The 14,900-nt window shown below is 40.6% G+C and overlaps 1 protein-coding gene across 2 annotated transcripts in view; it reads left to right on the plus strand.

Annotated features, from left to right (window-relative positions):
* Nucleotides 1–14,900, plus strand: part of TMEM87B (transmembrane protein 87B) — a gene marked incomplete at both ends in the record, with an annotated part of 46,479 nt that overhangs the window by 15,487 nt on the left and 16,092 nt on the right. Inside the window, 5 exons of one of the 2 annotated variants that reach the window (XM_084235338.1) lie at nucleotides 783–844; nucleotides 1,070–1,253; nucleotides 4,688–4,787; nucleotides 8,558–8,651; nucleotides 10,150–10,235. In XM_084235338.1, the coding sequence (XP_084091464.1) occupies nucleotides 783–844; nucleotides 1,070–1,253; nucleotides 4,688–4,787; nucleotides 8,558–8,651; nucleotides 10,150–10,235 (526 nt within the window). Of the gene's footprint in view, nucleotides 1–782; nucleotides 845–1,069; nucleotides 1,254–4,687; nucleotides 4,788–8,557; nucleotides 8,652–10,149; nucleotides 10,236–14,161; nucleotides 14,234–14,900 lie in introns of both variants that reach the window. The other variant, XM_084235337.1, reaches the window with a different exon arrangement.

Raw genomic sequence — 14,900 nt, forward strand, 5'->3', positions numbered from 1 at the left:
GTCCTTTTCTTCGGACACCAGCAGACAGACGTTAAATCCCCTGTTAGAAACTGAAGCAGTTGCCGAGTTCTGCAAGTATTTCCTTATATTTAGCATTGTTACTGCTGCCTTGGACAACATCCCAAACTATATGCTTGAAATCAGTAATTTAGCTCAAGTTGCATTAGGGAAGACAGTTCTCAGTGAGGGGCCAAACTAAAACCAATACTAGGGCCTCCCTGGTGGCGCAGCGGTTGAGCGCTGGGTTGCGAAGCTGCCCGCAGCCTCTGCAGTGCTGGTTCCATCCCCGGCTGCTTCCCGGCCACCAGAGGAGGGTCCCACATGGCGCGCAGACCTCTCCTGCCGCCTGCTGCTCCCCTCAGCAGTGTACTTCATCAGTCTGCCTGCTCTACTCTCTGCTCTGACTCTGGTGAATTCTCTCACCTTCCCATGCTTCTGACTGTACCCAATGCTTGCATAAAATAAATAAATAAATCTTAAAAAAAAAAAGAGTTTAAATGTTAAAAAAATAAATAAATAAAACCAATACTACTGTGCAGTCTGCAAAAGGTCAGTTTTGGTCCAGCATTTTATAAGCAAAAGTATCTTTAATAAGATTACATAATCAAGCAACTAGTAACTTATTATCCAATGCTTTATGTGTGCTCTGTAAAAATTTAGCCTTTCTTTGTTTGGTTTCTACTTATGGAAACTGATGGGAATGAACTTATATTCAAAAACTTAAGAAAAGATTGTTAATTTTACTTTTTCATTTTTTTTATCCCCACCCTAACCGTCACCAGTTTCTCTTTCAATGGTGGGGCCTCATGGATATATCTCTGCATCAGATTGGCCTTTAATGATTGTGAGTATTTCTCATTTTTCCTTTTTTTAAAAAATGAATTTTGTATCTTAAGTGGAAAATCAGTGGCTCAGAGGTAGTAAGCCCTCAGTACCTTATGCTTTGACTTAACCTCTATTTCTGACTCCAGAATGACTGGAAAATTAAAAAATTAGATACTTGAATGTAGAAATGCCCATTTTCAAATGATCAGAAAAGGATTAACTGAAATTCTTTCTCTTCCTACAGTTTTACATGGTGATGTGTATCGTTTATATTTTATATGGTGTACTCTGGCTAACATGGTCTGCCTGTTATTGGAAAGATATATTAAGAATCCAGTTCTGGATTGCAGCTGTTATTTTCCTGGGAATGCTTGAAAAAGCCGTTTTTTATAGTGAATACCAAAATATCAACAGCACTGGACTATCAAGTAAGTTGTGACCATCTCCGTAAATATAGTATAATGCAGGAGTCTGCTGGCATCCATGAGCAGCACTGTGGGGGCCCCTTTCCTCAGTGGTTTGTTATCAGCCATAATATAGGTGAATGGAGGGAAGCCAAGAAGAGAATGTCATAGTTGAACTCTGATCTAGGTTAGCATGTGTGTTATCTTCATTTTCAGTTTTCCTCGCTGACTTCCCCTCACTTTCTTCCTGAGAAAAGAAAATTCCCATTCTCTAAGGTTCATCTACCAAGTATTAAATGAAAATAACATGAAGTTCTGAACAGGGAATTTTAATCCTTTCACCATTTCTGTTTCTCACCCCCGCCTCCCACATCATTCTCTTTCTTCTCCTTTCCCCTGCAAAAAAAGAAAATTTGGCCACAGAGAATAAAATCTGTGGTGCCAGGATGAATGGTTCCTTCAGCCTTTTTGCATTCTCTCCACTTTGTTGCTCTTACAAAGAACTTCCTGTGGGGCCTCCTTGGTGACACAAGGGGTTAAGTCTCAGCACTGTGAAGCTATCCACAGCTACTATAGCACAAGTTTGATCCCCCACCAGGGAGCTACCTACATGGTGCAGCAGACTTCTCCTCTCTCACCCGCTGCTCCCTTCAGCAGTATCTTTCAGTCATCTGTCTGTTCTGCTCCCCACTCTGTCTCTGGTGAATACTCTCAACCCCCCGCACCTCTGGCCTAGACCCCAGCTCTTGTTTACATAAATAAATTAAATAAATCTTAAAAAAAAAAAACTTCCTGTGTCCATTGAAGGCACCATCACAGTTTTCCCAGTGGGATGTGTGAAGCAGGGCAGACATATGTGTGTACCAGACTTCCAGAAGGTAGATTTAGAAAAGGCCAGTGAAGTAGAGGTACAGATGATTCTATCACTGAACCTTTGGAAAGTGATAGCTCAAGACAATTGAAAGTACCCAGGATGGTGCTTCTAAGCAGCCAGTTACAATTGGCTTTGGTACAGATTTTCAGAGGGCTTGGTTGTGTCTGCTATTTATTTTTAAATATTCCAGGACGAAGAATGTGAGTTGAAATATAGATGAAGCAAATTAGGCAGAATGTTGATAATTTTTGAAGCTGAATGGTGGGTAAATGGGAGTACATATATTGCTTTCTCTGTGTCCCAGAACAGTTTGTATTTTCCCCAAAATAAAAAGTTTCAAAGGACATATACAAAAGAATAAAGGACAGAACCCCAGAAAGGCATGTTAGAAGTGTTATCACTCTTACGGAGTTCAAGCAGTGTGGGCCCGCCTGCTCTAACACACTTGAGGAAGGAGAGAGCTGCGCCAGGACTAGGAGGTCGTGCTCTTGAACATCAGAGAAGGCAGTTCCTCTCCTTGCCTGCTAGGGGAGATGCTCCTATCTGGAGAGAGTAAAGAGTGGTGTGAACTTAGGTGAGGGGCAACAAAAACCTGAGATCCGGGAAGAGGTGAGAAACTATTTGCCATCCTCAGACTTCCACCCCTCTGAGATGACACCAAAGGGCTTGGAAAAGAAGCCCCAAGACTGCTGTCAGTGTCTTTGAGGAGTCCTGTGTGAAAGGAGAGGTACTAGAATCCTGGACATGTGTTGATGTTGTTTATAATTTTCCTGAGTGGGAATTGTGTGACCTAGGCTGTCTTTCTTAGCATCGATTCCGGAAGTGTAGACATTAGGAAACTCTTTAAGGGCTGAGAAGCAGGGAATGTTAGAACGCAGCCTGGTGCCTTAGAAGTAGTTTGTGTCAGATAGACTTCTTTCTTTTGTGCTTCCAGATTGGTGGCTAGGAAAATGTAGCCCTTCATATTTCTTCAAGACTTCTTCAAGTTACTTGACAAGGTCTTTTGTGATTGCATATGAAGAAAATAGAGAAAGGTGGGCTGAAATCAGTGTGTTCACAACTGGTTTCCAAATATCTTTCTACTTCTCTTCATCTTCACTGCCAGCATGCTTATCAGCTCTTGGCTGGATTTCTAGAATAGTCTCCTAAGCATTTTCCTCACCTGTAGTCTAATTCCTTTTTAAGCTATTAAGTAGCGCAATCTTGGCTTTATAAAAAATTGCCCAGGGCCTCCCCTGGTGGTGCAGGCGGTTGAGCGTAGTGCTGTGAAGCTGTCCGTAGCCTCTGCAGTGCTGGTTTGATCCCGGCTGGCCGGCCGGCGAGGGTCCCACATGGCTCAGCAGACCTCTCCTGTCGCACCTGCTGCTCCCCTCAGCAGTGTATTTCATCAGTCTGCCTGTTCTGTTCCCTGCTCTGTCTCTGGTAAATCCTCTTGCCCTCCTGCGAATCTGGCCTATACCCCGGTTTTTGTATAAATAAATAAATAAATCTTTAAAAAATAAAAATAAAAAATTGCCCATTTTATTCCTAGGGTCAGCGAACTTTCTCTGCATAAGCCACATAGTAATTATTTTTTGACTGTGAGGGCCATATGGACTCCGTTGCAGCTACTCTGCCATTGTAGCTTGAAAGCAGCCACCAGCAATAAATGGGCATGGCTGTGAGCCAGTGCAGCTATATTTACAAAAACAGATGTAGAGACTAGTATGGCTGATGACCTAGTTTACCAATTCCTTTTATATTCCCTGTTTTCTCTCATTGACTTCCTGCTGCCCTTAGCAGTTCAGACCCACAACATGGCCTTAAAGCTCTGTGTGACTGGTCCCTGCCTCTGTCTTTCTTTTCTCATTACACGACCTGCTACAGACGTAGTGAGCATTCACTTATGGCATATTTGCCCTTCTTCTTTCCCCTTTCCTGCCCTCACATACACCATTTCCTTTGCTTTCCCCTATCCCTTCTCCCAGAAGTTAACAAATACTGATTTTGATATCACTTCCTCTGAGAAGTTTTTCTGGACTCAATCGCACCTCCTTAAAGTGAACATTAGGTTGACTTTCTTCATAGTTCTGGGAGATGGTGCTGTGTTACCTCTAGCACTTACCTCCTGAGTTCTGTCTGCTTAGCCAGAGTACAAATTAGGGTAGGGGACGTGGTGTGTCTTTTTCTAGTTTAGCCACAAAGTAGGAGCAATAAATGAATAAATACTGAAAGCTTCCTGGAGAAAAGAAAGCTAGAAGACATTGTGGTTTTCAGATATTTACTGGACAAGAAGGAGGACATAGATTTTTGTAGCCTCAAGGGAATTAACAAAAACAGAGGGAAGCTCAGCGAGACAGATTTCAGGTTGATATGAGAAAGCGTGCCCATTAGAGATGATCAAATAAGGAGTGAGTTCTTCAGCAGGAAATGAATTCCCCTATACTGAAGTTTTTAAATAGCATTTGGATTAGATGACTTTTAAATCAAGTCTCGCTAATTTGTTTGAGGTCAGAATATAGTTGTACATTACATATTTAGAATCTTGGTGGCAGGCCTCCAGATGTACACAGAGTGAATGAGTTATTCTCTTTTTCCTCCCCAGCTCAAGGTTTATTGATATTTGCAGAGTTGATATCAGCGATTAAGAGGACATTGGCTCGCCTCCTTGTGATTATTGTGAGCTTGGGTTATGGCATCGTGAAGTAAGTATTGGTGTGTTGAAAAGACAGTATACAGTCTTGTGATTCCATTCATCTACATTATGGCTTCTGTAAAACTGGAAACTTCTTAATATTATAATGTAAATCCTATAGGGAAATAATTGCAAGAACCTGTTTTCGAGGGATTTGCATGTACTGGCTCGTTTATACTGTCTGCAAATAAAGATCCTGAATTTGAGTTCCAGTAACTCTATATAGTTAGATGAATAAATAACCAACCTTAAGAAGGGAAATTTTTAAATATTTCTTAAAGTTCAAACCAATTTCTGTTTCCTAGAAATAGTTACACTTCTGTGATTGTATTTGAGCATTGTGAGAGAAAGAGAAATAAATACCAAGACAGCAAAATTTCTGACTGACACCTGGCTATCCCCTGGGGAGCCTGCTGCTTCCTGACCATCTCAGACAGATCTTTTCTCTCTCATACCTGTGAGTCACTGCTGTAAATATGGAAGAGCTCATCTTCTTTATCCTCATTGCCTTTTTCAGACCATCATTCTTCCTTCCTCCGTAAGACACTCTGGTTCCCAGAGCTCAGACCTTCAGACTGGATCATCTGCGACACCTTACTGTGGGCCACTCTGAGCACTTGCTTCACTGTCCTCAACACTTCATCTATCAGAATTCCCTGTGGATGATCCTTTAAGTAACCTGATCTCACCCCATCTGCTCTTGCCCTTCACCACATCTCAGCTGTTGAGTCCCATGACTATTTTCTAGTTGTTATTATTACATAATTGTTCCCTCTTCATAATCGTAACTTTAAGCAACCTATTTTTTAATTGTCACCTGTTTCCTGTTTACTTTCTCCACTCTCAGTTTCAGTCGCTCTGACTCTACTATGGCTTCTGGCCCTTTGATCCTACCAATAGGTCAGCAGGGAACTGACATTCTTGAATACACCTGAAACCCCCTGCCTGACTCTGTGTCAACTTCACTTGGTAAGACCAGCTTTCTATCTGTCAGGCTCACCTGGAGCAGCAGGAGCTGCCTGAGAAGAACACCCAACCACCCTCCTCAGGCTGACTTTTACTTCATGACCCTGAACTTTCAATGCAGCCCTAGTGGTGCTGGCAGTTCTAGATCCCCTTGACAATTTATCTTCTCATTCTCCCTCTCTGCACAAGACAATTGTACCCCTTCTCTTTCCTCAAACCTTTGACTCGCTACCCATACCCATTTCCACTGATCTTGGTTCATTTCTCACTAAGGAAATAGCCATCAGACGGGAATTCCGATGTGATCCTACCGTCAAATCTGACCCTACATAGTGTTTTCCCCTTATCTGACCCTACACAGTGTTTTTCCTCTTGAAAGGCAGGGGCCATCCCTGCTCATGGTTAAGTCCTGCTCTGCCCTGTGCTCTAATCTCATCTGTCAAAGAAACTGGTCAGATACTCAGTCCTCTTTTCTCCCATATCATCAGTCTTCCTCTCTGGTGGGTCACTACCAACAGCACGCTGTCATTGCCATCACCTGCAGAAGCAAAACCCTCCCTTGATCCCATATGACCTTTTCCTCTACTTCTACTCCATTTCTCTTCATTCCTGTGCAGCGTAATTTTTCAAGTGAGCTGTCTGTACTTGCCACTTAAACTTTCCCTCATTTTCTTTTGAACATACCCTAGTAAGGTTTTGTCCCATCCTTCTGTTGAGACTGTCCTTATCAAGGTCACCTCTCCTGGCCAAATCAAGTGGCTACTCAGTCCTTACACAGGTACCTGGTCAGCAGCTTCGTTGGTTGAGTGCTGGTTGCACCATCTGTCTCTGCTGCCGGCCTTCCTCATCTTCTTGAGTTATGGTACTAGAGTGTCCCAGACTCAGGCCCCTCACCTTCCCCCTAGTGATTCGCACCCCTGGGCACGCTTAGCCAGTTCTGTGCTTCTAACATCAGAATGCTTCCAGAATTACTCAGTCCCATCCCCTCCCGAGCTACCCCCCTGGTCCAAGCCACCACCTGCTGCCTAGGCCTCTTCAGTTGGCTCCTGACTGGTTTTCCAGCTACTGCCCTGGTCTCCTATCATTCTTTTCAAATACAGCAATGGCCAAGATGATGCTTTAAAAATGTAACTCAGATCTCGTTACTTTCTTATTCATTCAGTAAAACCCAGACTCCCTTCTGTGGCTTTCCCAATGGCTGACTTCATCATCTGCCACGCTCCCTTTGCAACTGGCTTTCTTGCTGCTGTTGTTCTATAAATACAAACACTTCTTCACAGTGCAGTAAAGGCCTCTGCCTGTAACTGTGTTCTCCCAGATCCCACACATAGTTCACTTCCTCACTTCTGCTCCACTGTCCTCTCCCAGGGAAGATTGCGCTGTAGGATTCCTCACAGAGTACGCACCCTCCATCGTGCTGACCCCTCATTCTTTTTTACAAGACCACTTGATGTACATCTTAGTCTTTGCTCTCTCTCCCCCTCACTTGAGTGGAGTAGGATCTTTGCCTGTTGTGTGTCCTACTGTACCTGGAGGCCCTGGTGTGGTCCATGGCACAACTCAGACACTCAGTAAATATGCACTGTGTGCAATCGTGTGTGCTTGTGAGCTCAGGATTGGGGGGGTAGAGAGATTCTAGCCAGGAAACCTAAAAGTATAATGATACTTTTATTGAGGTTCTTTCTCAAATTATGGGGCCGTGGGAGGCGGGTGGCCCAAGAGGAGCTTAGTACAGTATTAAGAACACAAAATTCTCTTGCAGAATCTTGTACCTCTCAGTTCTAGTCAACATCAGGTGCCTATGGTTGCTGCAAAAAGAATAGAAGATTGAGTTCACTGTCAACTTGTTATAGTCAGCTCAAAGTGAGAGGTGTAACAGTTGCTACTGGAGTTAGCTGGCCAGATGAATCAGACCTTAGATTAAATAAATTATAAGTAGTCTTAAGTATGAGCTATGGATATTAGTTTAATTTTTATTGAGATTTTATTTTTAAATGATTATCATGAGTATTTTTTCAAAACCAGTTTTTTCTTTTAACTGTTCTGATGGTTTTTAAGTTAAAACATGTACAGTGAATTCTAATTTATAAATGTCATGAGATTTCTATTCTATTTTCAAATTATTAATAGCAAAAAATATCTTTGTATTTTCCCATCTCATTTATATTTTTAAGGAATAAAAAATGTTATTTTGATTCTTTTTAATTTTCAATGAAAACTCAGGTCTGTTAGCACTCTTATTTTGGGTATTGAGAGACAGAAGGTAATTGAATTTATCTTCTTAATATCCTGCACTTTCTCTACGCAAGTCAAAATCAGTGGATTATCTCTAACAAAACATAACTCAGAATGTTTTTAAATTAATGTTTAGTGAAAGAGTTAAATTATTACTTCTATTAAGACACTTAGAGGTTGGCACGTAACTTCTTAGGTTTTATCAATCTACTCTTTCATTTAGTAGAAATAGCACCTGGGTTATGTTTATTATATTACTTGAATTTCAGTGGCAGAATCCTCTAGCATCTGTGTGACCTCAAAATACTGCTGTGTGGGCATCTGTACAGCTTACTGTCCTAGAGAAGGAGACTGTTTTTTTTTTTTTTTTTTTTCTTATGTTTTTTTCTGAGCCTGTCTGTGCCTTGTTCCCAGAGAAAACGCTGTGTGCTAAAACAGTCCCTCAGAGGCAGCAGCAGGCTGATTTGCTGAGATCGTGACTACTCTGGTGTGGGAAAATGGCACCAGTGACTGAATGCGGATGAATCTTACTTACCAGTTTTTGTTTTCGTTTCTTCTGTTTCTTCTTCCTCACCCCAGGCCTCGGTTGGGAACAGTCATGCACCGGGTGATTGGGCTGGGGCTGCTCTACTTCATCTTCGCGGCTATCGAAGGCGTGATGAGAGTCATTGGGGTAAAGACTGCATCATTCTTTTCGTAGGGGTGGTGAAATGTGATTTTACTCGAGATCTCCTGAGATGAATTTTTAAAGATAAGAAATTTATGAGAAAGGTCAAATTTGAGCTATTTATTCCTATAGGACAGTTCCCTTTTTAAAAATACTTCTCAAAAGTAAAAGCCTGGACAGAGCCCTTCTTAAAACATTATTTGATTATGAAGACACCACTTGATATCATCCCAGGAGAATGTTCATAGTTATTCTTTATAAGAACATTTGTGTTTGTCCTACCCTCTGAACATGTTCATTTCTCCCTTAGTCCTTGTTTTAAACATGTGTAAGTGAACAGGGAGTTAATTGTACCCTTCTCAAACATACAAACATTAGATGGCATCACTTCTGTAAGTCTCATCTGATTATAGGTTTGCTCTAGCGCTTGTGGAATCAGTATTTTTAGCAACTGAGCAGGCCCCCCTCTTGGAAGACCAGGCGGAGGTAATTTTCAAGGGAAAAATGACCTGTCATTGTGGGCCTCAGTGCTTTACTCTCTAGAGAACTGTCAAAATATGTATTTATGTCTGTGAAGACCCTTAGTATCTCTAGCTCTTGGTTTATCTTAATAATGTGATTGATGGCTAGTGATTAAAAAGCTTATATTTTACTTGATTCAGATAACCTTGTAATTTTTACCCAAAATGCCTTTTAGCTTAGATCTATAAATCAAATTACTGTGCATGGAGAGAATAATTTGTTTATTGCTAGAAAAGGTCATTTCACAAACTATTTTCATCTGAACTTTAAAGCAGGGTACTGGTCCAATCCTCATTCTTCTTCCTGTTATCTTTGATACACCTATGTTCAGTTAGACATATCTATTCTCTATATCTTTAACTCTTTGAAAGGTACATTTACTTTTACCTTTACATGATAATAAAAAACTTTACATTATATGTAAGTTGATATTTCACAGGAAACTAATCTTTGCTAGAAAGAAAAGAAGATAAATATCCCACATATAGATGTAGCATGTGCATTCTTTTTATTTAAAACTTTATAGTCAATATCTTAGATAAAACTGGCTTAAATATGATTTTCTGTCAACTCTTAATTAGAATGTCTAATCTACAATTTGTTTATATCTTTCCACACAGTTCTTACTCACTTGTGTGTATATTCATCCTTTCACATGTGATGGGAAAGTTCAGGAGTCCATTTCATTAGTAGCCTGGGCTGTGGTGTGGAGTACACAAGGCAGGGATTGAAATGGTTGACCAAAGTGCCATGCCATTATACAATTTTACATTATACTGAACAACTTGATGACAAATTAAGATTTGTTGCTGCCCAAACAAATCATTTCCAGTGTCTGAACACAATTCTATTAATAAAGTCTTAGATGTGACTTCTATAAAATGATGACATGAGCTAGATTGTTTTTCTTAATCAGATTATAATTCCTATAATGTAGTGAAACTTTGACATTCAGGATTTTTTTCCTATTTTTATCTTTCAGGGTTCTAACCACTTAGCTGTTGTTTTTGGTGACATTATTTTAGCAGTCATTGACTCCATTTTTGTATGGTTCATATCCTTTACTATGTCCTAAGATAATTTGTTGTATCATTACTCTTAATTTTCAATAATAATAGAAACATAATTATGCATTATTATTACCGCAATATAAGAACTTAGTTGAAGGTGAAAAGATAACAACTCCCCAAACAATATCTTTATTTTCTCTGTTAACAGCAACCTTAGTATGTGTAATATGTGCCCCATTCCTGAGGAGGCTGGAAGAAAAACAGTGCCCCCACATTTAAGAAATTTATGATTTGTAGTAGAGACACATGCGTAATGAAGATCAGGGTAGCAATAGTAATTGCCAACTTGAGGGGAGTTATGCAAACAATGAAAGAAGTTAATTCTAGTATAAAAATCAGAAAACACTTCACAGAGATGTTGACATCTAAATTAAGACTAGGAGGACAGGGGCCTCCCTGGTGGCGTAGCGGGTTGAGCGCAGCGCTGTGAGGCTATCCGCAACCTCCGCTGCACCGGTTCGATTCCCGCCTGTCCTGGGGAGATTCCCACATGGTGCGGCAGACCTCTCCTGTCTCACCCGCTGCTCCCCTCAGCAGTATATTTCGGTCCTTCTGCCTGTTCTGCTCCCTGCTCTGTCTCTGGTGGATTCTCTCACCCTCCCGTACCTCTGGCCTGTACCCCAGTGCTTATATAAATAAATAAATCTTTAAAAAAAAAAATAGGAGGACACAAAGGGACTTAAAGGAGGGACTTACAGGAAGAAAGGCATTATGGAAAAGGCATTCTGGGAAGAATTGAAGAAAACATAGTTGGAAGCATGAAGATATACAAACAGTAGGGGAATGTCCCCAAATAGCTTGCCTGCAGGTAAATGTGTTGGGATAACCATGGAAAATCAGCCAGAAAGGAAAGAATGACATGTTTAACAGTTTAGAGTCCCTTTGGAAGGTAGAAAATAGTGAGGATTTGGAATTGTGCAGGTAATTAGCATGCTGAAATCTGTGGAAAAGAATTTAAGGATGACATGAAAAGATGACTGGGGATAGGAGTGTAGAGAAAAGAAGTCGAGTACGAAGTTATTTGCAGTGGAGGAGAGGTGCTGAGGCTTAGAAATAGAACAAGGGAAATGGAAAAAGGAGTTCAGATGCTAGACTTGTTAGAAATAAATGGGTGGCAAAAGAAAGAAAAGAGACTCCAGAGAAGTCTTGCACATCTCATTTGGATGGCCGGGGCAGTATTGCCATTCTCAAGACAGTGAACTTGGAGAAGGGACCTTTGTGGGTGAAGTTTGAGCTACTAGAACACCCTTCACTGGTGGTGAAGGTTGGAGGTTGTCTTTATGTGGAAAGAGGTTGCAGCCTTGGAAGCAACACAAAAAGAACATATAGACAGACCAGTGAGAGAAGAGAGGGCCCATGAGGGTACCTGGTGGGAAACGTGCCTGGGAGGAACACCACGGTGAATGGAGGTGGAATTATAGGATACAGGCATGGGTAGAGACTGCGAAAGCTTTGGTGCGGAGGGTGGTGAACAGTGACCAGTACTGCAGAGATACCGTCCCATGGCACACCTGGCTCTTTGGTCATTCCAGAGGTCACAGTGGGACAGCAGGAAAGCAAGTTAAGTGAGATGGTGAGATAGAAGTTTCAGAGGCTATGTTAACTGATCCTTGAGGATCCGCCTCACTGACGTGATGCATGCTCAGTCTGGGGAACTCCACTGTTTGTTTCTCCATCGCAGGCTCTGATACGCATTCATTGACATGGGAGGAATTCTAGAGAAACTACATCAGAGATACAGCGTTGTGCACATCTCATAGTATTTTTATCTATATCTTCTACATTTATGTTCTCTTTGAAACTCTTATAAAGGTTTTTTCCCCTACTGTCTTTGATACTTATCTTTTAACATTAAACATTCTTTTGTTTTCCTTGTATTTCCACTTTCTTGTCTTTGTTGTCATAGGAAGGGTCAGAGGCCTTAAATTTGCCTGTTTTTATAAGGAAACTCTCCCTTTCTGCAGGTGTGCTCTCAGCCTGGTCTGCCTATTCTTTACATTTCCTGTATGTTTCTGTTTTTTACTGAGGTAACATTGGTTACAACACTCTGTATGATTCAGAGATAGAGGATCACACCCTTCAGGTGTATGTTACCACACCGCACCCACCACCAAGGCACCAGTGATACTCCACCATAGTCCATTGGGCACCTGCCCACCCTCCCCAGCCTGCGGAACTCACTCCCTCTGGTAGCTTCTATTTTACTAGGGTCTGTTGTTGGTTTAGTTTATCTGCCCCTTTGTTTTTCTGTATTCCATATATAAGTGACACCATCCAGTACTTGTCTTTATCCTCCTGACTTATTTCTCTTAGCATAATCGCCCTCCAGTTCTACCCATGTTGTGACACATAGCATGAGTTCATCATTTTTTGTCTATAGCTGAATGGTAGTCCATGGTGTATATATACCACATCTTCTTAATCCACTCATCTGACTTTGGACACTTAGGTTGTTTCCACAATTTGTCTATTGTAAATAGTGCTATGGATCAATATAGGGGTGCATATATCCCTTCAAATTAGTATTTTTGCATTCTTTAAATAGATTGCTAGCAGTAAAATTGCTCTATATTATGGTGGATTTTTTTTTTTTTTTAATATTTTGAGAAATCTCTATAGTCTGTATTTTTGTTTAGCTTTCTTTGGGTTCTGGGGTCAGAAATGCCTTTGACAATCTAATGAAAACCATGGGACTCTCTTCACTGATTATAACACACGCTTCACACAATTATTTATTTTTTAATGATGTACCATTATTTTACATCCTTGTTAATTTTTTGACAGTACAGGATTACTCCCTCAGGTGTGGTCACTATAGCTGTCCCATCACCAAAGCACCCATAGTCCCCCACCATAATCCACTGTGCTTTCCTCCACCCGTTCAGCACCCCTCCCCATCTGCTGAACCACACTACATACCTTGTTGGGGATGATGTATGGACTAGCAGTGTAGACATAACTGATATGCACAGAATTGCCATGAAGATGAATCAAGCTGTTGGGCTCAGCATCACTGTCTCTAGATCTGAATGTCTTCTCTTCTGTCATTGTGCATTTAGAAATGAACTTAAGATATCTGTTCAATTTGAAGTTATCTTATTTCTAAAATTGTATATGCTGAGAGCCTTTAGCAGGAGGTATATTCTTCAGTCAGTCATTCCATTGCGCTATTGACTTTGCACATTTTACACATCTGTATTATCTTTTTCATGGTAATTTGCATATATGTGTTTCAAAGATAACTTGTTCTTAATCATTTACAAAGTAGTTCTTTGGGAAAAGCACTCAGTAATGCAACTTGATGGAAAGGTCCAGAGGAAAGTGGCTGTAAAGTTGCTAATTTCCTCTGAATTTGAGTGAGGGTAATTTATCTCTTTTATGGACAATATTGACTTTGGTCTATTCCAACATGTAATGAGCCAGATTGGGGTGTAGAGATAAGAAAAACTAGCCAAAAAATTTAGTTTTCTTAATTATTAATATTTTCAACAAAGGTGTTTTAGATAAAAGTCATAAAGAAATCTAGAAATTAAAATGATCTTGGTTGCCATTTCATGGTGAGAGAGAAAGAAAATTTAGTATCTCTGCTAGAACCTGAAGTTATGGTGTTTGCTTTTAGACTGCTGTTTGGGAATTTTCTTTACTGAAATAAACAGTGTGCTGCTCTGTACAAAAAGGAAATGGTTTCCTAAATGACTACAAATTATAAGCAGAAGAAACAGGTATGCATACATACAGAACTGAGTGCTCAGTTTAGTGACCTTGCTTCCTTTGATTTTGATGACCTTAATATAGCTAATGATCTTGTAAGAATCTAGTTCTAAAGTAGTAGAAAAAAATAGCCCCCAAAATTCAAAAGGTGTACAGCCTTTCTTTCCTCTTCTTTTCTGCTTGTTTGTTTTACATTTTGCTGTTTTGCTACAGGCAAATGATTCTGATCTTGTGCTTCTGGCCAGCCTCCCTCTCTCTCTCCTTGACTCTGGCTTGTGCTGGTGGATATCCTTTTCTGCCACAGCAGTGCATTCACGTTGATTCTCACTTAGGGTGATGGGGCCTGCTTGCTTTCATTACTACTTTCCTTTAATGGGAGAAACGATTTAATTAACTTTAACTAAATTTAACAGCATCTTGGTAAGTGGAAGCTTAAGTAGTTTCGAATTTGCTTTTCAGCCTTTATTTGACTTTTCAGAAACACTTGAATTATTAAATGAAACCAGATTTTTAATAGATAATTGATATTAGTCCAAAATGTTTTAAAAGTATTTGACTTGATAATGTTTAATGAATAAAGCATATTTGCATTTTTATAAATTGTGACAGTAGACTTAAATTGGTTGAATTTATTTTAGAAATTGATCTTCTTTTGCAACTTAGGGATCATTTAGAAAGCTTGAAAGGCAGTTTTGGGGGTCTCCCTGTTGGCGCAGGCAGTTGAGTGCAGTGATGGGAAGGTGTCCACAGCCTCTGCAGTGCTGATTCGATCCCCGCCAGCTGCAGAGCAACCACATGGCGTGGCAGACCTCTTCTGTTGCACCCATGGTTCCCCTCAGCAGTGTATTTCAGTCAGTCTGCCTGTTCTGTTCCCCGCTTTGTCTCTGGTGAATCCTCTCACCCTCCCGCACATCTGACCTCTACCTCGGTTCTTGAATAAATAAATTTTTTT

The sequence above is a fragment of the Talpa europaea genome, assembly GCF_964194135.1.
Source record: "Talpa europaea genome assembly, chromosome: 6".
In the NCBI taxonomy this organism is placed as follows: domain Eukaryota; kingdom Metazoa; phylum Chordata; class Mammalia; order Eulipotyphla; family Talpidae; genus Talpa; species Talpa europaea.